The sequence below is a fragment of the Lissotriton helveticus genome, chromosome 2_1 (assembly GCF_964261635.1).
Source record: "Lissotriton helveticus chromosome 2_1, aLisHel1.1, whole genome shotgun sequence".
In the NCBI taxonomy this organism is placed as follows: Eukaryota; Metazoa; Chordata; class Amphibia; order Caudata; family Salamandridae; genus Lissotriton; species Lissotriton helveticus.
Genome location: NC_136059.1, coordinates 1,851,008,147 through 1,851,034,371, shown reverse-complemented (window position 1 = coordinate 1,851,034,371; position 26,225 = coordinate 1,851,008,147). Strand labels below are relative to the sequence as shown.

The window sequence follows — 26,225 nt, the reverse complement described above, 5'->3', positions numbered from 1 at the left end:
ACACCATTCGCAGCATCAGAACTTTTCTCCCATTTGAGCCAGCATTATTGTTTCTCACTTAGCAAAATTATGGAGCACTATAGCTGTTTGTGTATAGCTTGTGTACTACGGAAAAGTAACAGAGAACGATAGATTGGGCAGTATTTTTTTTATGTTCATGCAAAATGCAATGCAGCAAGCCCCTTCCTGCCCTGTGCTGCGTGAAAGTACTCCGTAAATCGCACTTAGGTTTTGCATTGCTCTCGCGCCGCCTTGTGTGGCGCTAGCGTGGCGCAAAACCTTGATGAATCTGGTCCTTTATATCTGTAGGAATCGGGGCTGTCTAAAGGCGGCAAGTCAAAATACATCAAGCCATGCCAGAATTAAAAGCATTTAGCGCTAATGCAATCCTGGTGTCCTGGCGTGCCTCCCCATTGGAAATGGCTTGCATATTCAGAGTCATCCATACTTTTCTTATAGGACTGATGACTATTCCTGTAAAAGCATTAATTGGCAGTGACGGGAGAATATCTCCAGAAACATTCAGATGTATATGCTGCCACCCTGGCAGTGTGGCAAGAACCACAGAAGCAGAGGTTGATCTCCACAGATTTCCATGGAACAGGTTGACCTGTAGTGAATAAAGAAACCTTAGTACACTATGAAAGGATTCCATCAGGTTTGGGAAACGTAAACTTATCAATGAGAAAACGAGGAACACAATTATTTTCTCCTGACTGAAGGGGAGTAAAATGGAATTAAAGGATAGTTTGACCCTTTTTTATGAAAAACAATTGGTCATAGGAAGGAAATTGATTAACAGAGAAAATCATATCAACCACATGAACATTCATGTCGGATGGGGTAGGGCAGGATTGAGACTGGAAATGCAAATTAAAAGATTCGATATTTATATCTGATAGCATGGCCCAATCAATCCATACAGATATGAAACCAAGCTATTGTTATTTGTTCTTTAATCAATTCGTGGTTCAGTGAAATGCAGAGTGCTACCCTGAGGACAGTATTGTAGGGAGAAATCAGTGCTTGCCAGGAACAGGGAAAAAGATCTTAGGATGTAAACTGAGAAGACCTACAACGTTTATATGCTAGGTAAATATAAACCTATTGTAAATGTTTCCACTCACTTTATGGGGTCAATCAACGAGAATAATAAACTAACTGTTGGAGAGAAGGAGATTAAAGGGACAAACTGTGATCCTGCAGAAAACTAAGTCTCAGTAAGGAAACACAAATAAAGCTTTTGCACCTCAATGAGATAATGCAAGTTACTCATTTTCTGATTTGCGGTACTTCAATATAAAAGGAGGCAACAAAAATCCATTTGCTTTTCACTGAGTAGGTAAGGGTGGAAGGAACAAAAACCAAACAGAGATCAGTAAGAGACAATGTAACCAAGAAAGTGTTGTGCAATCAGAAGAAGGCTACGATTGCTCTTTTGAGAGGACAAAAGCAAACTCCTGTGCAAATGCACTTAGACAGATAGGTCTTGGGTATTTGTATTTTAATAAAGTTATCATCAGATTTAGATGGTTTTATTGGACTTGGACATCTTCGGCAGTAGTTGTCTTACATTTATTGTAAGTGTGCTTCGAAGGGCTGTGTTTTTACTTGTGACATTCATTATAGAATAAGTGAATTAATTTTACCAACCTGTAATTTCTCTAACCAACGTTGCAGTACATTGGCTTTTGCTTATTGTGCCACCAGAGACCGGTGACAACTATTTGCAAATCAGCCTTGGGCACGCCTCAAAAGGTGCACACAGTTTAAATTATGTGTAAGACAAAAGCTTTAAAACCTAATAGTTGGTAATAGAATAAAGGATTATCAATAATCACAGATACGAAAACCACTCTGCCTCTACGGAGAAGTTCCTTTTTATTATCCACGTTTTATTTCTCATTTCAGTGAAAGGTGTCAACATCACTACCACAATGTAAATCCATGCTGTTTTTAATACAGTGAATACTTGCGTTTGTTTATTGCGAATTTACCGGCCACAAACAAACTGTCTTCTACAGTAGACATCATTCAGTCTCCCATACACATAGACTATGTTGTCTTTTTTTTATCCACAGTTGCTTATTGTCGACGGGCAGCTGCTGAGAACAGACCCAGCTACAGTCATGGATGAGGTGCAAAGGTTTCTGGGAGTGTTGCCGCACTATAACTACTCTGAAGCACTTACGTAAGTTGGCTGTACTGTTATGAAACATTTCAGTAGCTTCATGAAATGATCATCTTCTAATTACTGTGACCATCTTCCAAATATTGTGACCTCTCTGTGTGGTGTCTCCTCTGGGCTCTTATGTGTCTGAAGTGTATTTGTCAATTTCCAGTGGCATTTGGCAGCTTTGAAGGCAACTGAGGTCAGTAGAAATGGAAATTCATTATCAGCTAATGGCAGCGCTGTGACCCTTGTAAAATAAGCTGGTGGTCTCAAAGCATGTTTTCTGTTGTCATATGTTATCATCATTGCAACTTTTACTGGCATGTATGGACAAACTTGTTGGCAATCACAAGAGCAATGTAGAAGATTGCGTGCACCAACTTACCTCCTCCCCTTAACTGCCCCTTCAAACACCTGAGCAGAAGCCTTTCCAGGCTGTTGTGGCTGTTGGTCAAATGGGGTGTTTTCTCTTCTTTCTACCAAGCTTTAAAACACCAAACAAAATATTGTGTGAGGGCCATATTACAGAATCCAGGATGTCATGGCAGGTTGTACTGTCCTGTTGGGACAGCATTAAACTACACTATACTCTTTAGAGTTGTTTCAGTTTATAAATTTACTAGGTCAATTACCGCTAGTCAGAGACGGACGTTGACGTCTCCTGTTAAGTCTTCCAAGTGATCGCTATGGCGGCACCAACCCTAAACCCTTCCACCGGCTGGTGAAGAAGAATCCTAATAAATAGATAAGATTTTCCCACTTCAAGATTACCTTACGAGGGTGTCGGCTGACATCCCTGTGAATAGGACCCACTGAAGCCACTGTTCAAGCTTCCCTTGTGTTTTCAGGCTGTCCAAGCGCCCACCCAGTCCTGATGAAGACCCAGCACAGATGCATATAAGTCTGCACGACTATATAGGGTCAAAACGTCGATGTTGTTTATGTCAATCCATCCAAGCAAAGTCGCAACGCAAATAAGGAAATACTTCATCTTGTTGTGGCTATTGTTCTCAAAAGTGGACACTTGAGAACAGATGTTTTGTTTTGATGTATGAATACATGTCACTTGGTTTACCTTTGTACAGCACTTGTTGTTACCAATCACGACCAGGCACTAAGCACTTCACAGTTTATGTGTTTCTTTGTTTCGGACAGCCAGTTATCTATTGATTAATACAGACAAGGTATATACTAAAGAATTACCTTTGGAACCAAATTCAATGTTGTGTGTCTCTGTGTACCCTTCATTTGATGTTTTTGCATAATATGTATTAATTACAGTGAACAAAGGAATTGTGTGTCTTTTCCCGACAGAACCACTGTTTTTGTTTAGCCTCAATACTCCGGTTCTGAGGGTCACTGGGTTACCCCATTATAACTAATGGCTATAAATTTACTTAAGCATGTTGTACTCAAATCCCCAAGCTAATATTACAGCTCAGATCCACAGGTATTCAAGCAAGCTGTTTACCCACCTAGCCATTTTTCTCCAGATAGTTGGGCTATGGGTGAGGTCTTTTCTACCATTGTCTGGTTGCTCTGTAAGTAAAGGAATTTTGCCTAATCAAATTTGCACATAACGCCCAAAAAAGAACTACACTTCATATTCTGAGCTGGAAACAGGTCCTTTAGTTTACTATTTTTTCTTTTATATGTCCTCTTTTATTTCTTTGGAGCCTATTTTTCTGGAATGCCCTGAAGCTCCTCAGACAATCCTATCAGTCCACTCACAAGTTGCTCATTTTGTTTGCACCATGCTGCATCCTGCGCGGCCATTATTATTAAACTAAATTGCAATCTCAGACTGGTACTGTACATAGTATATTACTATTTTGCCATTCAAAGATGGCCATTATGTTTAGAAGCATTATTTGGCCACCTTGGATCAAAACAACAGAAAAACACTATAGCATTCATAGATGACCGCCCATTGCGCTGTTTACCGAGCTGCCATCTTGTAAAGGCATTATGCACAGAATATCCTTGTTCTTACCATTCAAAGGAGGCCACCAAGTTGCTACTAAATGTTGCAGCTATGTTTCCACTCTTAAACAATGATACATTATGTACATTATTGTTGCAAGGTGCCCGCCCGCTGCTAAGTTTTATTTTAATTTTGTGCCTCAGGCATATTTCTATGAACCTCAAGTGGTGGCATGTTTTCTTTTTTTACTTCTCTTTTTTTATCTCCTTTATGCTTGTTGACTTTGTGTGTTTGTTTTATTTTGGATGGATGAGTGCGTGAATGCATGAGATAGTCACTAGGTGGATGAATTAATGCATGAGCCATGAGTGAGTCGCAGAATGCATGCATGGTGACTTATAGAGCGCCCTAACTCACCAGTGACTGAAGAGGCACTTATAATTAACATTCAGAAATGACCATCTATTGCACTGTTCATTGAGCTGCCATCTTTTAATGGCATTGTGAACATAATGTCCTCGTCCTTAACATTCAAAGTGATCAAACAAGTTGGTACTAAATGTGGCAGCTATGTTTGCAATTTAAAATAGTGATACATTATGTACATTAAGTACATTATCGTTGCAAGGTGCTCGCCCACTGCTGTGTTTTATTATATTTTTATACCTCATGCATATTTCTATGAACTTCAAGTGGTGGCATGTTTTCTTTTTTCTACTTTATAGCTTTTTAATATATCTTCCTTATGCTTGTTGACTTTGTGTATCTGTTTTATTGTGAAATGATGTGTGGGTGAATGCATGAGTTAGTCAGTGGGTGAACGAATGAATGCATGAGCCATGAATTAGTGACAGAGTGCATACATGACTACTTATTCAGTTCGCTTACTCACCATTGATTGAAGGGCCACTTACAGTAATCATCCAGACCTTTTAGCCCTGTCAGTGCTTGATGTCTTTCTGTTTTCGTATATTTCGATTTCTGTTTCCATTTTCTGCCTTTTTCTCTCTTGCCTTGCGCCAAGTTAAAATATTAAAAAATAAGTTCTGGTCCTGTCATATGAGTGCCAGTGCCCACCACCTACAACCACCAGGACACATTAAACACTGCAAGCACAGACCTGGTCGATCTTCATATACAGAAACAACAGAAAAATTGAGGGTTAGAGCGCTACAATGTGATAATAAACCACAGCAGATAGTGTATTGTGTGGGCTGCCGTTCAGAGTTTCTGCTCAGAGTTTCTGCCAAGTCATTCTACCTTTTCATTCCTCTATTTATTTTACCTCTAGGCTGCCTCCGGTCATCCTTTGCATTCTCAACTCGGGTGCCTTCAAATACTAGGCCACATCACATAAACTTTGCACGGGTGGAGGTAAACCAGATAAAATGCTCCTGTTTACTGTTTTCGCTTCTTTCGTGATAGGGGATAGAGCAAACTGGATGTGGTCCAATCTATATTTCATTAATATATTTAAGGGTTTCGCATATATGAAACCGGATGAATTAATGGTTGTGTTTAAAATTGTAACTATGTTACTGTTTATGCGACTTCATGACGAAAAGGATGAAAGAAAAAAAGTATTTTGCCCGTTTTGAAAACAGGGACAACTATATTAGTTCAATTTCTTATTACATTAACACAACAAAAATAGAACAGATTCCGTCTGTTTCATTTTTCTCCATGGTGCAAAAAATTGCACATTTTTGCATTAGTTCATTATTATATTTTTAGTAATCTAGTCCAGCGTGTCTTGCAGCTCGGCCCCGTTCCGAAGGTAGGAACACAATTCCTGAACTCGCTTCCGCCGCAGTCACTCTGTCATGATATAGTCACCCTTAAAATCGAATTCCTGTAGACGTGGCTGGATTTACTACGAGGCTGTTTCCCATTTCGCGGCCGCTGTTTGCTCTGCGCGAGCAGTTCTCTCAGAGGAGCATAGATCAAACGGCCACGGTCGCTCAGCCCCAATCTCAGCACAAACACAACATGGCCGGATGGAGCCTTCGGCAACAGATAGAGGTGATCTATGTGCTGCCGCTCTCCCTCGTTACAAGGCTTTGTGCACACAGCAAAACCTGCGGGCTCAGCCGAGGGCCGCAGTCGATGCACTTGCAACAAATCACTGCTGGAAACATCCAGCCACAGAAATGTCACTGTCAAAGAGCGCGTCTTCTCTATCATGCACTAGCAAGAATAGCCGGGGGACGCCTCCGCGCCCCTGCGTTTACAGCCACTTGACCAGAGAGGGAGGGAGGTGGCGAGAGGGCGTGCGCGGCTGCCTTCATTCCTTATTTATAAGCCTCGCTGTGGAAGCGGCCTCGTTCTCCACCAGCCTTTGTTCTCCTGCTGCCGTCTACCCGCGGCGTCCTGGCCTTTTGAAGAGTAATGCTGCCCGTGTGGTGAATCAGTGGGTTTCCTGATGCGACAGCCGGGGCAGGTGGATGGTAAAGACGTAACTCCCCGTATCCTTCTGATTCCGTCTCTGCGGGCGGTCTGCTCGCTCTCGTGTCCTCCCCACGGGAAGCCGTGTCCTTTGCGCTGTTATCTATAGATCACTCGGTGGCGAACAGATGCACTACTTGGAAAAACGACATAAACCGACTTAATGTGAGAAACTGGCATGACCTATGTCCAGGGTCGGATTGGGGTCACAGTTAGGCCCGGGCAGTCCCCAAAAAAGTGCCCCACTTTCCCAAATGATTAGTATTTTTTGTAGCTTTATATAGCATGGACTCGGTCCAAAGGCATTGGAGCAGTTACCATGGGCACCAGCTACAACGCACAAATTAAATTCATCTTTATTTTAGTTATTGCGAGTAAGCGATTTTGCTCAGCTTCACTGGATGTTGAGTTAATGCCAGAACTCAATAGTACCTCTCCAATTCCAACGTCCGCTACTCTGAAACCATAATGCTAAATCCTTTGTGTTTTTTTTCCCTCTGGTAGAGATGACCTAACAGCGAGACCTTTGCAAGCACTCCCCCACCCCCTCCTCTAAGGGTTAAAAGACACAGGGACCGAGGTGACAACACCTGGCTCCTAAGAGGCTACTTCTCTTACTACCCCCTCCCATCCCATTATAGCCTCAGGGTATGACCTGGCAGGGGAAGGGGGTCAAGAAAAGCTCACAGCTGATGCTAGTACTTCAGGGGGGCTTAGGTGAGCATGCCCCCCTCCCCGGCGAGGCCACTGCATACTCCCACCCTCTCCACACCCACCATGGTCCGAAAGTGATGGCCTAGCGGGGATTGACACTGCTTCTGGGCCTGGCCGTCCACACGAGGCAGGGGGCCGAGGTGAGAATGCCCAAAGGGCCAGAACAACACCAGGGCCCCAGCCTCAGTGTGACAGCATGGCAGGAGAGAGCCCATGATACTGGTGACACTTTGTAGTGGTCCGACAGGGACCTGGGAAGACATTAAGTTTCTGTGGGCCGGTTTACAGATTCACTGAAAAAACCAAGCGAAACCACTTGACCTAATGCGCACTGTTGCACTTCCAGCTGGAGTGCTAATAATTAACTATTCAACGAAATTCTATTCATATATTAACAAAACATTCACATAATTGCAAGAATACTTTCTTTGTTTTTCATTATTGTTTACTTAGTTCACTCTTAGAATGTAAGTCATTTTTTAACCAATTGCAAGATTCATTGGATAACATTTTTACATTCACTGTTATGACATTAACATTTTCGTGCTTGCTTTCGACGCCCTATACATTTCGGGCCCCTTGGCCCTTCCTCAGGGGCTGTATCTAAAAGAGATCAAAACATTTTGTATTGCTGATTATCGTCCTTCAAACATTGTAGAGTATGCAGTCTGAAAATGTTTTAACAGTCAAAAAGTTTTTAACGATATCGCTCTGTGCACAAACAATCATTAGCATGCCATTCTGCTAGGTGAAATAACTGAGGTGAGATAGTAAAGGAAAGTCAGAAATAAAGAGAGATACATGGTCCATAACATGGTGGTCGGTGTCTGGTGGTTGGTGAGCATAACGTAAAGAGAATCATTGCCATAAAGTGTCCTCAGCCTCGAATCCCAAGGGGAAATGGGTTCAATTGTGACAACTCGCCTAATAAATACTTGCCGACTCATGTAACCAACCTTAGCTTTATGTCCGTTATAAGACCAACACTAGTCATTGGATACTATCATGTGACTGAGCTGCTTCTAAAATAAAGAAGGAGTACCACTAAGTTGTCATGTTTCAATGAGTACAAATGATTTTACGGTGGTTTTTATAAAACAAAGATACACGCACCTTGGTATCTCGTGTTAGTCAAAAACTGACGAGGTGGGGCTGCCGTGGAACGTCTAGGAACTCTCTAACAACTCGATCCGCTTTCTACAAAAATGCGGAGAACAAATTCAATAATAGTTCGGCTTGGAAATGTAAACCCGAGCCTATTCAGGGAAAAGCTTACCTAGCGCTAACTATAAACTTCGCGTAGCTCCGCTTCCAAACGCCGAAGTTCGTGATGATTTCCTGATGGTCAAACACGCATGCGCGTTCAAAGCTATGTGCGCTAAAACTAAAAAACGGACTGTGGCAAATGTCATGGGATTCTTTACTGCAAATGAACCGCCATCATTAAGTGGACTATGCTAGCTAGGAAGGATTTATATGTAGACTAACATATGTGAAGAAAAAGAGAGAAATAAAAGAAAAAAGAGAAACGAAGAAAAATGTGTGAACTCTATTACATTAGGGCTTACTATAGAGTCTACATACAGTTCAAATAAGTTATCGACCTAATACATCAGATTGCTTAGCAAAATAAATTACATATCATCTTAACAAATGGAACTCAGGTCGTACGCAGGCGACAGTGGGGCAGTTTCTAAAGATAACATCCTAAATCAACTCGATCATTGATCCCTTTGGGATCTTGAGAATCTAACCTCCTGATCCAGAACACTTCCCTTTGAAGTAGTAATTTACTCAAGTCCTTACCAGGGGTGGGTTTGACTACCTCTAGCACCTGAAACTTAAGTTGTGCTATTGTGTGCCTGTTACTGGTCCAATGTACAGCTAGACTACTGTTAGGATTATTGTTGCGTATGGTGCTCTTGTGTTCTGATATACGTGTTTTTATTTTCCGTTCGGTTTTGCCTATATACAATAGCCCGCATGGGCATTTTATGGCATATATCAAGTTCATTGTGTTGCAGTCTGCATTATGCCTCGTTTTTATAGTTTCTCCTGTATGGGGATGCTTTACAGTATCGCTCACAATAACATTGTTGCACTGTACGCAATTTTGACACTTCCTTGTACCGCGGTAGATCTCTTGGGGGTTCTTTGTTGGCACTTTTAACATTTCTTTGATGTTCTTAGACCTTTTGTAGGCAAAAATAGGTCTCTCGTTAAATAGTCCTTGGAAGTCACTTTCATTTCTAAGTATCGCCCAGTGTTGGTTAATACTCTTTTTGATTTCTCTAGAACTAGTTGAGTATTTCGATACAAAAACTTGGCGTCTCTTCTCAGTTTTGTTTCAGGATGTTAGTAATGATTCCCTGGTCTTTTCTACTACCTTGCGTTTTGTGTTCTCCAGAAGAACTTCAGGATATTTTTTATCCAGATATTTAGCTGTGATAATTTCCAAATTGCGCTCTAGTGACTCTGTGTCCGTACAGATTCTCTTTGCTCTTAACATATGTGAATACGGCAAATTTTCAATTAAGTTCTTGGGATGAAAGCTGTTATACATCAAGGCAGTGTTCTTATCTGTCGCTTTGTGATATACCTCAGTGTGGATTTCCATATTTTCTATTGTCACCAACACATCCAAAAAAGGAAATTTTTTATTTTCTATGGTCTTGGTAAATTGCAAGTTCTCATCCAGTGTGTTGAGTTGAAGTATTTTCTGTTCAAGAATTTCCTTAGTGTTGTGCCATATTAGAAAGATGTCATCAATGTAGCGACAGTACAAAGTTACATTTTCCATCCATTCTGGGTCTGCAAGTAAAAATTCTTCTTCAAATCTTGCCATATAGGTGTTCGCATACGCGGGAGCTCCTGAAAATCCCATGGATGATCCTTTATTCTGTAACAAGAACTCATTCCCATATTTAAAGTACCCATGATGAAGGCAAAAATGTAAAAGTTCCAAAAGGAATACTTTATCAGCTCTCAGTTCGTTTTGTTTAAGAAGAGCCCATTCAACCGCTTCAATTCCACCAATATGGGGGATGGAGGTATACAATGCTCTTATGTCCAGAGTACACATGATCAGGCCTTCTTTATATTGAACTGTAGCTAGTCTCTGCAGGAAATGTGTCGTATCTTTGGTGTACAAGTACCAAGTCTGTACAAAAGGTTGCAAAAAGTGATCCAAATACTTGCCGAGGGGCTCAAAGATAGTCCCACACCCTGTGACTATAGGGCGAAAAGGAGGTTTATGAAGGTCTTTATGGATCTTGGGCAGCATGTATATGCTTGGTTGCTTGGGGTGCTGCACTGTTAAGAATTGTCTGGTTTTGGCTGAGATCCATTTCAAGTTCTCGGCTTGATCAAGTATAAGGTTGAGGGTCTTTTTAAGATCTTCTATTGGATCTTTGTCAAGTTTCAAGTATATTTCAGCATCGTAAATGTGCTCTCTGACTCTGTTCTCATAAAACTGTTGATCCATAATGACAATGGCTCCTCCCTTGTCGGCTCTCTCAATACGTATATTAGAATCTTCAGCTAATTCTTTCAAGATTTGTCTCTCTTGCTTGGAAAGATTCATGATTCTCTTCTTCCTTGTGTTGATCTTGTTTAAATCATTCAATACTAGGTTTTCAAAAGCATCTAGTATCTTGTGTGACGTAGGAGCTATAAAAGAAGATTTTGGTTTGAACTCCTCTATCTCAGTCCCCAAGTGGGTGGATCCAGGATCCGGAATGTTCATAAAGAAATACTTTAGACGTAATACTCTCATGAACTTAAAAAAATCAATTTCAGTTTCAAGTTGATTGGTGTGGTAAGTGGGCACAAAATTAAAACCTTTGTTTAGTACTTTGATTTGTTGGTTAGTCATAGTCTTAGTGGAAATGTTCATCACTATGTTTGTTTCGTGCTCCTCAAATTTGGATTTGATATTTCTTTTACCTCGCCTGGTTTTCCTTTTGATTTTCCTGGTGGTTGGCTTGTATCCCCTTCCTGTGGAGAAAAAGACGTCTTGCTTCCTGAAGCTCCTCCTGTGCTGGATTCTCCTGTGGTGTCTGTGGATGTTGTTTGGATGATTGGAGGTGCTCGACTAGCACTAATTTCGCTCTCTGAGGTCACACTCTCGTGGGATGAAGTATTAGTAGTTTTCTTGAAGTATGTCCTCCTTTGGGCATAAACTTCTGCCCACGTGTACACCTCGTTCAGCTTATAATCAAGGGTGTCACGTTTATACTTCCTCAGTTTTCCTTCTTGTATATCTTTAGCGTATATATCCAGTCTTGAGTTCATCTCCTTCAAAAATTTGGCCCAGTCTCCAGCATCCATCCGACTTTCTAGGTCGGATTCTATCAATGAAATCTCATCCGTAATTTCTTTAATCACAACTGCTAATTCTTCAATTAATAAAAGTAACAGATCTAAGGAACATTTATTAAGTACAGCGTACCATTTGTCCATAAAGTCTAACCCACTCACAGGCTAGAGCCGGGCCTAAAGGCGGCACCCCTGGGCACATTCCTCAGACCACCACTGAACCTGTAAGACAGAGGAAAAGTTGCACTTGACCTGTGAAGAGAACCTTAAGGGCTGGAGCTGCTCTCACTTGCACCCAGGACCAAGAAGGGGGCTCCCAGTCTCTGTTGGCTGACATACTGTTAAGTCACAAAGATATAATAGCTGGTGAAAGCCCACTTTCCTGAAGAGCCCAGCTGACCAGTTTCAACAGAACTATTAGATCTGGCATCTTGTGATGTAATTTCTCCTGTCTTATTGCTTCTGATCTCCTTTTTGTGACTGTGTGCTGCATTTTGTTTTTGCTAGTTTTAGGACTCTGGGCACTTTGCCACTGCTGACCAGTGCTAAAGTGCAAGTGCTCCCTGTGTAAAATGTATTGGTGATTGGTTTCTCCATGACTGGCATATTTGATTTACTAGTAAGTCCCTAGTAAAGTGCACCAGGTGTGCCCAGGGCCTTTACAACAAATGCTACTGGTGGCCCTGCAGCACTGATTGTGCCATCCACACGAGTAGCCCTGCAAACGTCTCTCAGGCCTGCCACTGCAGTGTCTGTGAGTGCAGTTTTAAACCTCCATTTCAACCTGGCAAGTGCACCCACTTGCCAGACCCAAATCTTCCTGTTTACTACATGTAAGTCATCCCTAAGGTAGGCCCAATATAAACGCTGCATCATGGGCAGGGTGCAGTGTATTTAAAAGGTAGTGCTTGCACTGGTGTGTTTTACATGACCTAATATTGAAATACTTCTAATTTTGTTTTTCACTATTGTATGGCCTATCTCTCCCATAGGGTAACATGGGGATTGCCTTGAAATATCTTTTAAGTGTAATTTTCCATTCGGAGCAGATACCAATTTGGAGTCTGACATCTTTGAACTCAATATTTAAAAATACATCTTTTGATGAAGTTGGTTTTTAAATTCCGTGTTTGACAATGACACTTTTAGGAAGTGGGCATTTACTTGCTTAACCATTCTGTGCCACATCTGGTTTGGCTGTCAGTTGGACTCTTGTGCATTCACTCTGGACAGTCACACAAAGGAAGCTGAGGTGTGCCCTGCATATCCTGATGGATCATCACCAGGCTGATGTGCTTTCAAGAGCTAGAGTGGTGGGAGGAGGTGTCAATGTAGGACTATGCCTGTCCACAGACAAAGCCGTCTCCACCCCCCTGTGGGATGCCTGTAGCCAGGTTAGGGACAGGCAGGGTCTTGGGCACTGCAAAGACTTTCTTTTCAAGTATGCTTACTTCTAGGGCAGAAAGGGGCGTAAGTATTGGACCTCTGATACCCTAAAATGAGAACACGTCTGGACCAAGGATATTTTGCTAGCGAGAAGACAGGGATGCTGTAGGAGGGACTTCCACTCTGCCTGTTGCTTTGTTGTGCTGGTCTGCTGCTTGATGCTTCCATCCTGGGAATGAAAGGACTGGACTTTGCTTTCTGTATCTTGCTTCCAAGGTTCCTCAAAGGCTTTTGTGTGCTTGCCTCCTGTTACAAAGTCTCAAAGACTTCACTTACCAGTGCCTGGGCTCTACTGCTGAGAGTCCTGACCTGCCAAGTGGAGCCAAATCCAGTTCCCAGGCCCTTGGAAATGTAACCTGGTGAGCTTATCGAGAAACTCCATGCAACGACTCCCATGTGCCTGTTTATCGACACATCGCTGCAAACAATCATTGCACCACCAATGGCTGCCCCGAAGCATGGTTCCCGCTTGACGCATTGACCATGGCTTCAACCGCTGGCCCTAGCTTGCTATTTCAGCACACCAGAAGAATTGCCGCAGTGTGAGTCTCAAGCACTGTGTCGATGACGTCTGTGACACCATTCCGAAGCTCCGGCTGCTTCACGGCTGAGGAATCGACAAAGTGCCTGCTTTGCAGCTGTGAAATCGACACAACACCTGCATCGACACTGTTGCATCAACGCCACACATCTGGATTTTTAACGTACATCTCTGGATGCCGATTCTTCATTCACACTGCATCGTAGTAAGGAATCGAGGCTGCGTAACCAGAAACTGACGCATCACCCCCCCCCCCCGGCCCGCCAGGAAGGAACTGACACATCACCTCCCCTGCCAGTAAGGAACCGAAACATCACCTCCGCTGCATAGCAGTAAGGAACCAACACATTACCTCCCCTGCCAGTAAGAAACCGATGCATCATCTCCCCTGTGTAGTAAGGAATCAATTCCGTCTTTGATTTTTGAGGCATTTAAGGTACTTTGTGCTGAAGCAAACATATTATTGATTTTTTATGGACTAAACTTGCCCAATCTTTTTAAATTGATGTTTGGCTTGTAAATGTTGGATTTTTGTCATTTTGATCTTGTTATATTCAGACAAATATTGGCTATTCTTCTAATCTAATGTGGACTCCTTTTGGTGGTGTTTTCACTGTGTTACTGTGTGTGTATGTGTACAAATACATTGCCTCTGAGGTAAGCCTGACTGATGATGCCAAGCTACCAAGGGGATGACCAGGGGTTATTTTATTTAGGCATGTGATTCTCCTACCATGACTAGAGTGAGTGCCCCTACTTGGACAGGGTGCAAACCACTGCCAACTATATACCCAATTTCTAACAAGAACCTACCCTTGGCCTTGCTGGTTGCTTCTATTGAAGTGAGTCCTGACCCCAAGTGCTGTTCCTGAGGTTCTAGAACACTTAGCTGGGGTTAGACTGTACTCCTGTCCAAATTGCAAAATATGGGACTTAGTACCTTTTTGCCATCTTTTCTTTTGAAGAAGCAGCAGTAAAATAGGTCCTCCATTGAGCCGAAGCCATCGATGTTGAATCACTGGTCGAAAACAGCTTTCTGGAGTGCCCTGCTAAAGGCGATCTGACTTACGTAAAAGTTTCTAAGTCCAAACGTAGAGGGCTTCACCATGAGCGATGCCGAGCCAAAGCTGATCAACATCACAAACTTCCTGGGCACAGATGCAAGACTTCGCCCACTCTGAAATTTCCCGCTTTCATCGATGATTGCATCAGGACCCAGCTTTTCAGAAAACCCTCATCGTCGAACTTCGAATGGGATCCAGCTTGTCCTGCTAACAACTTGTTGGCACCCACCTTTTGTCCTAAAAAATGTCAAAGTTACATTTTGACTGTCACTTACATGGGCCTCGTATCCGATCCATGATGGATAGTGGTTGGCCTCAAACCTACCTTTGTCCCAATTTAGCATTACCAGTTGCCCACGGTTGGTGCTTTGTGCTTTTTGGCAGTAACATTTTATTCCAATTTTACAAATAAAAGTGGCCGGACCCCCTTATTGGATTTTTGAAATTTTGTTTTCATTTTGTTTGTGAAAACATTCTCTATTTTAATAAATTGGAGTTGGATTTTTATTGTGTTGTGTTTTCGACTTGTTAACTGTTTTAGTACTTCTAAATGCTTTACATGCTTTCTTATATTAAGTCTGTCTGCTCTGTGCCATAGCTGCCAGTGGTTGATCTCAGGTTTAAATTATTTACTTGACCTGAGGACAAAAGTTATAGTATTAAGTGTAGTGGGCTATATCCCCCACAACTAACAATCCACTTTGTCAAATAGCTTCCTTTCACTGGAGAGGGTTGGTGTTGTAGTTGAAGGGCAGGGTATTCATAGAAGAGTTCTTCATAGAAAAGAATGGAGCCATTCAGGTAGGAGGTAAGTTCTTTATTTCACTTTGAGAACTTAGGTTGCTGTCACAGCCTCATGCATCCAACTAGGGCTCCAATCCCCCCAGCTCACAGACACCAACATACTTTTCATCATCACATTGTCACAGCATCCACACTCAGCGTTCTACAACATACTCACTTAACCAATAAATACACAAACACATCACGTCACTACATCGTCATCTTTATGTCCACACAGGACAAACCAGGTATGCCATAACACCACAGTTGCTCAGAATGGCGAAAGGAGATCATATTGATCTCCACAAGATTGCGACAGACAGTTAGAAGGCCTTTAAGTTACAGCACTGATGAACATTTGCGCCAGTTTGATTGCGACGCCCTTGAAAGATACGAAAGGTAGAAGCCGAAACCAAAGCTGAGCATAGCTAGTGGCTGGATAGAATGTGTACTGTGAAGGTGATTCTCACATATCGGATTAAGTATGACAAGAAAAAAAGAAGTAACAGAACACATAACTGAGTTACCAGACCGCAGAGGACTTGAAGCTCATCTAATTTCTGAAGAGTATCAACTATTTACAGCCAATTACTGCGTCCAGGGCAAATAGGGGAAGTAGTGCATCAAAGTATATCAAAATTATGCTCCTTCCTACATTAATATACTCACTTCAAGCCTTTTACTAGTTTTTTGAAGCAGGATAATATTTGGTCAGAAGTTAAGCAATGATGGGTAAATCCCTTGGGGTCCTCATTCTTCTTCATTGGAATTAGCATGCAGGAGATTCAATATTTCAAATTGTAGTTTTGCCCAGGAACAGTATTACCACCCAATTCAGAATAACAGCTGTCCTGCCCAGTTTGTGTTCCCGCTCTCAATTTCTGCATATTTCCCCTCTTTCCTGCCTCTTTTCCTATGCAAATTCCCCCATGTATGATCTGAAGGCACATGTAAGGGGAATCAAGAATGCAGTTAATTTGCACAAATTAAAATCAGGCACAAAGGTCAACATTGGAAGAAGGGCCTATGCCTGTGAGTCAAGCCTATACTTCGATCTCCTCAATTAGCAAGTGGGGCATATTTACATGAAAAAGGCGCAGTGCGGCGCCATAAGTAATTTTGCTGCATTGAGTTGCATCATTTTCAAAATGCAGGGACGCTCTGCATTTAAAACAATACAGTGCATCCCTGTGCTTACGCCTGCGCCGATGCTAAAAAAGCTGCCTAGCCCCAACACGGACGCACTGCACCATTGTGCAAGAGAGTCTGCATTGCAGGGATGATTGTGTTTGCAAAGGAATGGAGACCTTCCAGCACAAAAGCAATCATTAATGGCATTTGCTCCTTCTATGTGTGCTGCACAATGCAGCATACATAGGAAGAGCAAAAAGTGAGAAGAAATAAAATTATTTCTCCTTGTTGTGCCAAATTAACACCTCCCTTTGAAAGGCATTAGTTTTTGGTGCTGTCTCAGTTTTACAGATCCTTGTAAATCTGGAGCAGGGTCAAAAAGCCATGGGTGTTTGCCTGGAACTCCTACAGCAATACCCATTGCATGTCCCTTTGCCACAGAGAACTGCGTTGCAGAGGGCCATATTTACAAGGCTGTATTAAGCCACGCACAGAGGCTCTGTGCGGCCTTGTAAATATGTGCCAGGATAGAGGACCAACAGAGCGTCTAAAAAAATGACGCTCGGGTGGTGCTACAGGCTTGTAAATATGCCCCTGGGTCTGAATGATCACTGTCGCTTACAATCCTTATAATGATGCTGAAAATCCCTAGACCATGCTACAGAAATTGTGCATTTGTTCAAATACCTGACAATTACATTTTGCTCCATTTTTTGTGGGTGCCATTGTTTAATGATTCATAAAGGGGGTGGTGATGGACAGAGTATCTGAATTAAGCAGAACACTCCTACCCAGTCAAAAGATCAGGGCTTGACCCATCACCGTTTTTTAGCTCCCTGCACCATCCCAGCTCAGAACCTGGCTACATGCAAATTAGTCTGACCCTGGCCCAGTGCATCATGGGAACAGGGCAGACCAAACTACCAAGCCAATTCTTTACTGGAAAGGAAACAAGCTTCCGGGGACCGGTTTCTGGCATTACAGCCGTCTTTGGCCCGGCTTGCTTGAATCCTGATGGTGCAATGAGCAAGGGACTCACATCTGAGCATACCCTTCCACACTTGTGGTGGCCAAAACGATTCATAAAGGGGGTGGTGATGGACAGAGTATCTGAATTAAGCAGAACACTCCTACCCAGTCAAAATATCAGGGCTTGATCCATCACCGTTTTTTAGCTCACTGCACCATCCCAGCTCAGAACCTGGCTACATGCAAATTAGTCTGACCCTGGCCCAGTGCATCATGGGAACAGGGCAGACCAAACTACCAAGCCAATTCTTTACTGGAAAGGAAACAAGCTTCCGGGGACCGGTTTCTGGCATTACAGCCGTCTTTTTCCCGGCTTGCTTGAATCCTGATGGTGCAGTGAGCAAGGGACTCACATCTGAGCATACCCTTCCACACTTGTGGTGGCCAAAACGATTCATAAAGGGGGTGGTGATGGACAGAGTATCTGAATTAAGCAGAACACTCCTACCCAATCAAAAGATCAGGGCTTGATCCATCACCGTTTTTTAGCTCACTGCACCATCCCAGCTCAGAACCTGGCTACATGCAAATTAGTCTGACCCTGGCCCAGTGCATCATGGGAACAGGGCAGACCAGATTACCAAGCCAATTCTTTACTGGAAAGGAAACAAGATTCCGGGGACCGGTTTCTGGCATTACAACAGTCTTCGGCCCGGCTTGCTTGAATCCTGATGGTGCAATGAGCAAGGGACTCACATCTGAGCATACCCTTCCACACTTGTGGTGGCCAAAACGATTCATAAAGGGGGTGGTGATGGACGGAGTATCTGAATTAAGCAGAACACTCCTACCCAGTCAAAAGATCAGGGCTTGATCCATCACCGTTTTTTAGCTCACTGCACTATCCCAGCTCAGAACCTGGCTACATGCAAATTAGTCTGCCCCTGGCCCAGTGCATCATGGGAACAGGGCAGACCAAACTACCAAGCCAATTCTTTACTGGAAAGGAAACAAGCTTCCGGGGACCGGTTTCTGGCATTACAGCCGTCTTCGGCCCGGCTTGCTTGAATCCTGATGGTGCAGTGAGCAAGGGACTCACATCTGAGCATACCCTTCCACACTTGTGGTGGCCAAAACGATTCATAAAGGGGGTGGTGATGGACAGAGTATCTGAATTAAGCAGAACACTCCTACCCAGTCAAAAGATCAGGGCTTGATCCATCACCGTTTTTTAGCTCACTGCACCATCCCAGCTCAGAACCTGGCTACATGCAAATTAGTCTGACCCTGGCCCAGTGCATCATGGGAACAGGGCAGACCAAACTACCAAGCCAATTCTTTACTGGAAAGGAAACAAGCTTCCGGGGACCGATTTCTGGCATTATAGCCGTCTTCGGCCCGGCTTGCTTGAATCCTGATGGTGCAGTGAGCAAGGGACTCACATCTGAGCATACCCTTCCACACTTGTGGTGGCCAAAATGATTCATAAAGGGGGTGGTGATGGACAGAGTATCTGAATTAAGCAGAACACTCCTACCCAATCAAAAGATCAGGGTTTGATCCATCACCGTTTTTTAGCTCACTGCACCATCCCAGCTCAGAACCTGGCTACATGCAAATTAGTCTGACCCTGGCCCAGTGCATCATGGGAACAGGGCAGACCAAATTACCAAGCCAATTCTTTACTGGAAAAGAAACAAGATTCCGGGGACCGGTTTCTGGCATTACAACAGTCTTCGGCCCGGCTTGCTTGAATCCTGATGGTGCAATGAGCAAGGGACTCACATCTGAGCATACCCTTCCACACTTGTGGTGGCCAAAACGATTCATAAAGGGGGTGGTGATGGACGGAGTATCTGAATTAAGCAGAACACTCCTACCCAGTCAAAAGATCAGGGCTTGATCCATCACCGTTTTTTAGCTCACTGCACTATCCCAGCTCAGAACCTGGCTACATGCAAATTAGTCTGACCCTGGCCCAGTGCATCATGGGAACAGGGCAGACCAAACTACCAAGCCAATTCTTTACTGGAAAGGAAACAAGCTTCCAGGGACCGGTTTCTGGCATTACAGCCATCTTCGGCCCGGCTTGCTTGAATCCTGATGTTGCAGTGAGCAAGGGACTCACATCTGAGCATACTTTTCCACACTTGTGGTGGCCAAAACGATTCATAAAGGGGGTGGTGATGGACAGAGTATCTGAATTAAGCAGAACACTCCTACCCAGTCAAAAGATCAGGGCTTGATCCATCACCGTTTTTTAGCTCACTGCACCATCCCAGCTCAGAACCTGGCTACATGCAAATTAGTCTGACCCTGGCCCAGTGCATCATGGGAACAGGGCAGACCAAACTACCAAGCCAATTCTTTACTGGAAAGAACACAAGCTTCCGGGGACCGGTTTCTGGAATTACAGCCGTCTTCGGCCCGGCTTGCTTGAATCCTGATGGTGCAGTGAGCAAGGGACTCACATCTGAGCATACCCTTCCACACTTGTGGTGGCCAAAACGATTCATAAAGGGGGTGGTGATGGACAGAGTATCTGAATTAAGCAGAACACTCCTACCCAGTCAAAAGATCAGGGCTTGATCCATCACCGTTTTTTAGCTCACTGCACCATCCCAGCTCAGAACCTGGCTACATGCAAATTAGTCTGACCCTTGCCCAGTGCATCATGGGAACAGGGCAGACCAAACTACCAAGCCAATTCTTTACTGGAAAGGAAACAAGCTTCCGGGGACCGGTTTCTGGCATTATAGCCGTCTTCGGCCCGGCTTGCTTGAATCCTGATGGTGCAGTGAGCAAGGGACTCACATCTGAGCATACCCTTCCACACTTGTGGTGGCCAAAACGATTCATAAAGGGGGTGGTGATGGACAGAGTATCTGAATTAAGCAGAACACTCCTACCCAGTCAAAAGATCAGGGCTTGATCCATCTCCGTTTTTTAGCTCACTGCACCATCCCAGCTCAGAACCTGGCTACATGCAAATTAGTCTGACCCTGGCCCAGTGCATCATGGGAACAGGGCAGACCAAACTACCAAGCCAATTCTTTACTGGAAAGGAAACAAGCTTCCGGGGACCGGTTTCTGGCATTACAGCCGTCTTCGGCCCGGCTTGCTTGAATCCTGATGGTGCAGTGAGCAAGGGACTCACATCTGAGCATACCCTTCCACACTTGTGGTGGCCAAAACGATTCATAAAGGGGGTGGTGATGGACAGAGTATCTGAATTAAGCAGAACACTCCTACCCAGTCAAAAGATCAGGGCTTGATCCATCACCATTTTTTAGCTCACTGCACCATCCCAGCTCAGAACCTGGCTACATGCAAATTAGTCTGACCCTGGCCCAGTGCATCATGGGAACAGGGCAGACCAAACTACCAAGCCAATTCTTTACTGGAAAGGAAACAAGCTTCCGGGGACCGGTTTCTGGCATTACAGCCGTCTTCGGCCCGGCTTGCTTGAATCCTGATGGTGCAGTGAGCAAGGGACTCACATCTGAGCATACCCTTCCACACTTGTGGTGGCCAAAACGATTCATAAAGGGGGTGGTGATTGACAGAGTATCTGAATTAAGCAGAACACTCCTACCCAGTCAAAAGATCAGGGCTTGATCCATCACCGTTTTTTAGCTCACTGCACCATCCCAGCTCAGAACCTGGCTACATGCAAATTAGTCTGACCCTGGCCCAGTGCATCATGGGAACAGGGCAGACCAAACTACCAAGCCAATTCTTTACTGGAAAGGAAACAAGCTTCCGGGGACTGGTTTCTGACATTACAGCCGTCTTCGGCCCGGCTTGCTTGAATCCTGATGGTGCAGTGAGCAAGGGACTCACATCTGAGCATACCCTTCCACACTTGTGGTGGCCAAAACGATTCATAAAGGGGGTGGTGATGGACAGAGTATCTGAATTAAGCAGAACACTCCTACCCAGTCAAAAGATCAGGGCTTGATCCATCACCGTTTTTTAGCTCACTGCACCATCCCAGCTCAGAACATGGCTACATCACCACCCCCTTTATGAATCGTTTTGGCCACTATAGGAGTGGAAGGGTATGCTCAGACATGAGTCCCTAGCTCACTGCACCATCAGGATTCAAGCAAGCCGGGCCGAAGACGGCTGTAATGCCAGAAACCGGTCCCCGGAAGCTTGTTTCCTTTCCAGTAAAGAATTGGCTTGGTAGTTTGGTCTGCCCTGTTCCCATGGTGCATTGGGCCAGGAACAGACTAATTTGCATGTAGCCAGGTTCTGAACTGGGTTGGTTCAGTGAGCTAAAAAACGGTGATGGATCAAGCCCTGATCTCTTGACTGGGTAGGAGTGTTCTGCTTAATTCATATGCTCTGTCCATCACCACCCCCTTTATGAATCGTTTTGGCCACTATAGGAGTGGAAGGGTATGCTCAGACATGAGTCCCTAGCTCACTGCACCATCAGGATTCAAGCAAGCCGGGCCGAAGACGGCTGTAATGCCAGAAACCGGTCCCCGGAAGCTTGTTTCCTTTCCAGTAAAGAATTGGCTTGGTAGTTTGGTCTGCCCTGTTCCCATGGTGCATTGGGCCAGGAACAGACTAATTTGCATGTAGCCAGGTTCTGAACTGGGTTGGTTCAGTGAGCTAAAAAACGGTGATGGATCAAGCCCTGATCTCTTGACTGGGTAGGAGTGTTCTGCTTAATTCAGATGCTATGTCCATCACCACCCCCTTTATGAATCGTTTTGGCCACTATAGGAGTGGAAGGGTATGCTCAGACATGAGTCCCTAGCTCACTGCACCATCAGGATTCAAGCAAGCCGGGCAGAAGACGGCTGTAATGACAGGAACCGGTCCCCGGAAGCTTGTTTCCTTTCCAGTAAAGAATTGGCTTGGTAGTTTGGTGTGCCCTGTTCCCATGGTGCATTGGGCCAGGAACAGACTAATTTGCATGTAGCCAGGTTCTGAACTGGGTTGGTTCAGTGAGCTAAAAAATGGTGATGGATCAAGCCCTGATCTCTTGACTGGGTAGGAGTGTTCTGCTTAATTCAGATGCTCTGTCCATCACCACCCCCTTTATGAATCGTTTTGGCCACTATAGGAGTGGAAGGGTATGCTCAGACATGAGTCCCTAGCTCACTGCACCATCAGGATTCAAGCAAGCCGGGCTGAAGACGGCTGTAATGCCAGAAACCGGTCCCCGGAAGCTTGTTTCCTTTCCAGTAAAGAATTGGCTTGGTAGTTTGGTCTGCCCTGTTCCCATGGTGCATTGGGCCAGGAACAGACTAATTTGCATGTAGCCAGGTTCTGAACTGGGTTGGTTCAGTGAGCTAAAAAATGGTGATGGATCAAGCCCTGATCTCTTGACTGGGTAGGAGTGTTCTGCTTAATTCAGATGCTCTGTCCATCACCACCCCCTTTATGAATCGTTTTGGCCACTATAGGAGTGGAAGAGTATGCTCAGACATGAGTTCCTAGCTCACTGCACCATCAGGATTCAAGCAAGCCGGGCCGAAGACGGCTGTAATGCCAGAAACCGGTCCCCGGAAGCTTGTTTCCTTTCCAGTAAAGAATTGGCTTGGTAGTTTGGTCTGCCCTGTTCCCATGGTGCATTGGGCCAGGAACAGACTAATTTGCATGTAGCCAGGTTCTGAACTGGGTTGGTTCAGTGAGCAAAAAAACGGTGATGGATCAAGCCCTGATCTCTTGACTGGGTAGGAGTGTTCTGCTTAATTCAGATGCTCTGTCCATCACCACCCCCTTTATGAATCGTTTTGGCCACTATAGGAGTGGAAGGGTATGCTCAGACATGAGTCCCTAGCTCACTGCACCATCAGGATTCAAGCAAGCCGGGCCGAAGACGGCTGTAATGCCAGAAACCGGTCCCCCGGAAGCTTGTTTCCTTTCCAGTAAAGAATTGGCTTGGTAGTTTGGTCTGCCCTGTTCCCATGGTGCATTGGGCCAGGTTCTGAACTGGGTTGGTTCAGTGAGCTAAAAAACGGTGATGGATCAAGCCCTGATCTCTTGACTAGGTAGGAGTGTTCTGCCTAATTCAGATGCTCTGTCCATCACCACCCCCTTTATGAATTGTTGAATGAGCAACATATTTTTCAAAATTTTCTCTATTCCATTCCATAGAAAGTGTTTTGCACTAGGGCAATAACTGAGTAGGTGGATTGAGGAATCGCTGCCGAATATATAATGCCTATTTATAGCCTAGAAATCCTTTACCTGTGCAGTTCAGTGGTTAATAAACAATCTGTGAAACATAGATTAAACTTATTTTGCACTATCTCTTCTACGTCTATTATAAAACTGGGCAACCAGGATATATTTTTTGGGGGGCGGGGGGTCTCACATTTGAAAATTTGACAAAATGCATTATCTCATTTTATTATTATGTAAACACAGCAACAAAGTGCAAACTCTGCTTCACCTATATTTTTACTTAACACAAAACTTGTGTGGAGGATGTATTCTTTTCTTCATTTCCTATCACACAAGTTGCATCAAAGTTGCATATGGTTGTGTCCCTTTTTTCTAATCAATGAAAAGTTTCCCTTATATGACCCCAGGTCTTAAGCAAAGTGCTGACATTCAGAATTAAACAGATGGTTGTTTTGCCATTTTACAGACATGCTAATTTGAATGGAGTATGTCTGCAGTCCGTGCTCACTTTGAAATTCTGGATATATATTTTCATTTTCATTCCAGCTTTCAAATTTTAGAGGCAAGTTATACTCAGTGGCAGCTGGCATGGCTTGCGGGTGGCAGGGCAGGCAGGGGGGGCGGGGCACAATGCAAAATAAACAAAATTACACTTACCTTGATGCCGGGTCCCGCGTCTCCCCTCCTGCTCTCCTCTGTCTCTGACTACCTCACAGACAGGCTTCCCTGACCAATAGCTTTCTGATTGGAAAGCACAAAGGCTCCTCTGACCAATCACAACACTGCTAAACTGTGATTGGTCTGAGCACCATGACACGGCACTCAGCTAGGGGCTGGGCATGTTCTTCATGTAGGCTGTAATGCAGCCTGCATGGAGAACAGGAAAAGTGCACATGACTGTTTTGGGCGGCCCGAGAGGGCCCGACCAAACAGTCATTACGAACTTAGGAGGGTTCTACCACTCCTCCTCCGTCTCCCTTCCTGCTCTCCTCCGTCTTGGACTCCCACGCAGCCAGGCTCCCCTGACCAGCGTTGTGATTGGTCTGAGCGCCGTGATACAGCTCTCAGCCAGTGGCTGGAGGAGTGGGCAAGACTTATTTGCATTTTGCTTGGTCCAAACTAAGGAGGCATGGTGTGCAAAGTAATAATGAACTAGGATGCACCCCCGAGTAATTACCAGTGGTTGAGAATAATTCAATAGTGCCATTTATCACTTTTTTGGAAACGTTATTGCAATGCCAGCACTGGTACTATTAATGATTCTCTACATGGATACAAAACACTCAAAAAGAAGATGGGTACCTCACAATAACACGGAAGGAATGCTACGAAACTGTAGGGCTTCTCTGGGATGTTTTAACTTTGTGAAAGTTTAGATTTTTACGATAAAAACACTAAAAGTAAACTTTGTAAATTCTCAAAGTACAACATTTCTCAACTTTGGTCAACCCCATCACAGAAAATTGGATTAAACATGCCTCTAAATAATGAAAGAACTTTGTCTCTAAACCAAGCAACATGGAAAAATATGTTCCAGCACATGACAAATATTGATGGAAAAACTACATAGGATTATTTGTTACACTGCTTAATACAAAAAGCAAAGACTACAGATATTTAGAGTTGACTGTATACAAAGATTTAATGTGTCTGCAATAGTTTCAAATGTATTCATGAATTCGATGGATAATATCGAATTTTTATTAGCAGCAGGTTCTATTCAGCTGATTAAAAAACATGACTTTCTTCTATTTTCTCCGGCAAATTTTACTCTTATTTGAGCACAAAATCAAATACACCCGTTTACAGCTGCACGAGCTTGAAATACATCCGGAACTACAAGAATAAGTGATATGTTAGCTGAGAATTGTTACACTGAGACACGCTTCAGTTGGTTAGTTCAATTGCATTTCTTCAGAAAGGATGCTGACAGCAGCAGCAAAAATAAAGCACCAGGATCTAGCACTTCCTTCGGAAACCTAAGAATTTTCCACCCAACAGGCCCTCTGTATTTACCTTCTTCCTGAACAGGCTTTTGCTGACAAGTTTCCCGCATGGGCTAAACCAACCGTTTTGGTCTTTTCCATCGGAATCATTTTATAGAAAAGCTGAATTATTCATAGTACCGCAAGCGAATGTGGTAAGTGCATGCATCTGGGTCGGTAAAGGTTTTTGTCAAAGCAGTAAATAGACCTATAAATATCTATACAGTATTGTCAAATATCACGTCATTTTCAGACCTGCCAACCTTGAAAATGTTTTCTTTGTGTGAGAGAATAGGTGGGGGGCCCAGAGGGAGAGAAGCGGTGAGGGAATTAGCCCATCAATGTCTAAAGAGTCAACGTGGTGAGGTCCTGGAGAGCAGTGAGTGGCTTGTGAGTCTCCAGCTGAAAAGCCCTGGAGGGTGAATTGACGGCTGGCGCTTGGGGACCATTGTGGCTTCACCCTCATCAAATTACCCAAATACATTCTTTTGAAGCTGCATACCAAGACCTGGGGTAGATGCAAACCCTGTAAGGAATTTTATAGCGGTGCAGAGCATCTGGAAAAAAATAGAAGACATATTATAAA

The 26,225-nt window shown here is 44.0% G+C and overlaps 1 protein-coding gene across 1 annotated transcript in view; it reads left to right on the top strand.

Moving 5' to 3' along the window:
• Positions 1–26,225, top strand: part of LOC144819957 (bifunctional heparan sulfate N-deacetylase/N-sulfotransferase 3) — a 532,418-nt gene that overhangs the window by 474,468 nt on the left and 31,725 nt on the right. Inside the window, exon 11 of the mRNA XM_078677644.1 lies at positions 2,082–2,191. Within this exon, the coding sequence (XP_078533770.1) occupies positions 2,082–2,191 (110 nt within the window). The remainder of the gene's footprint in view (positions 1–2,081; positions 2,192–26,225) is intronic.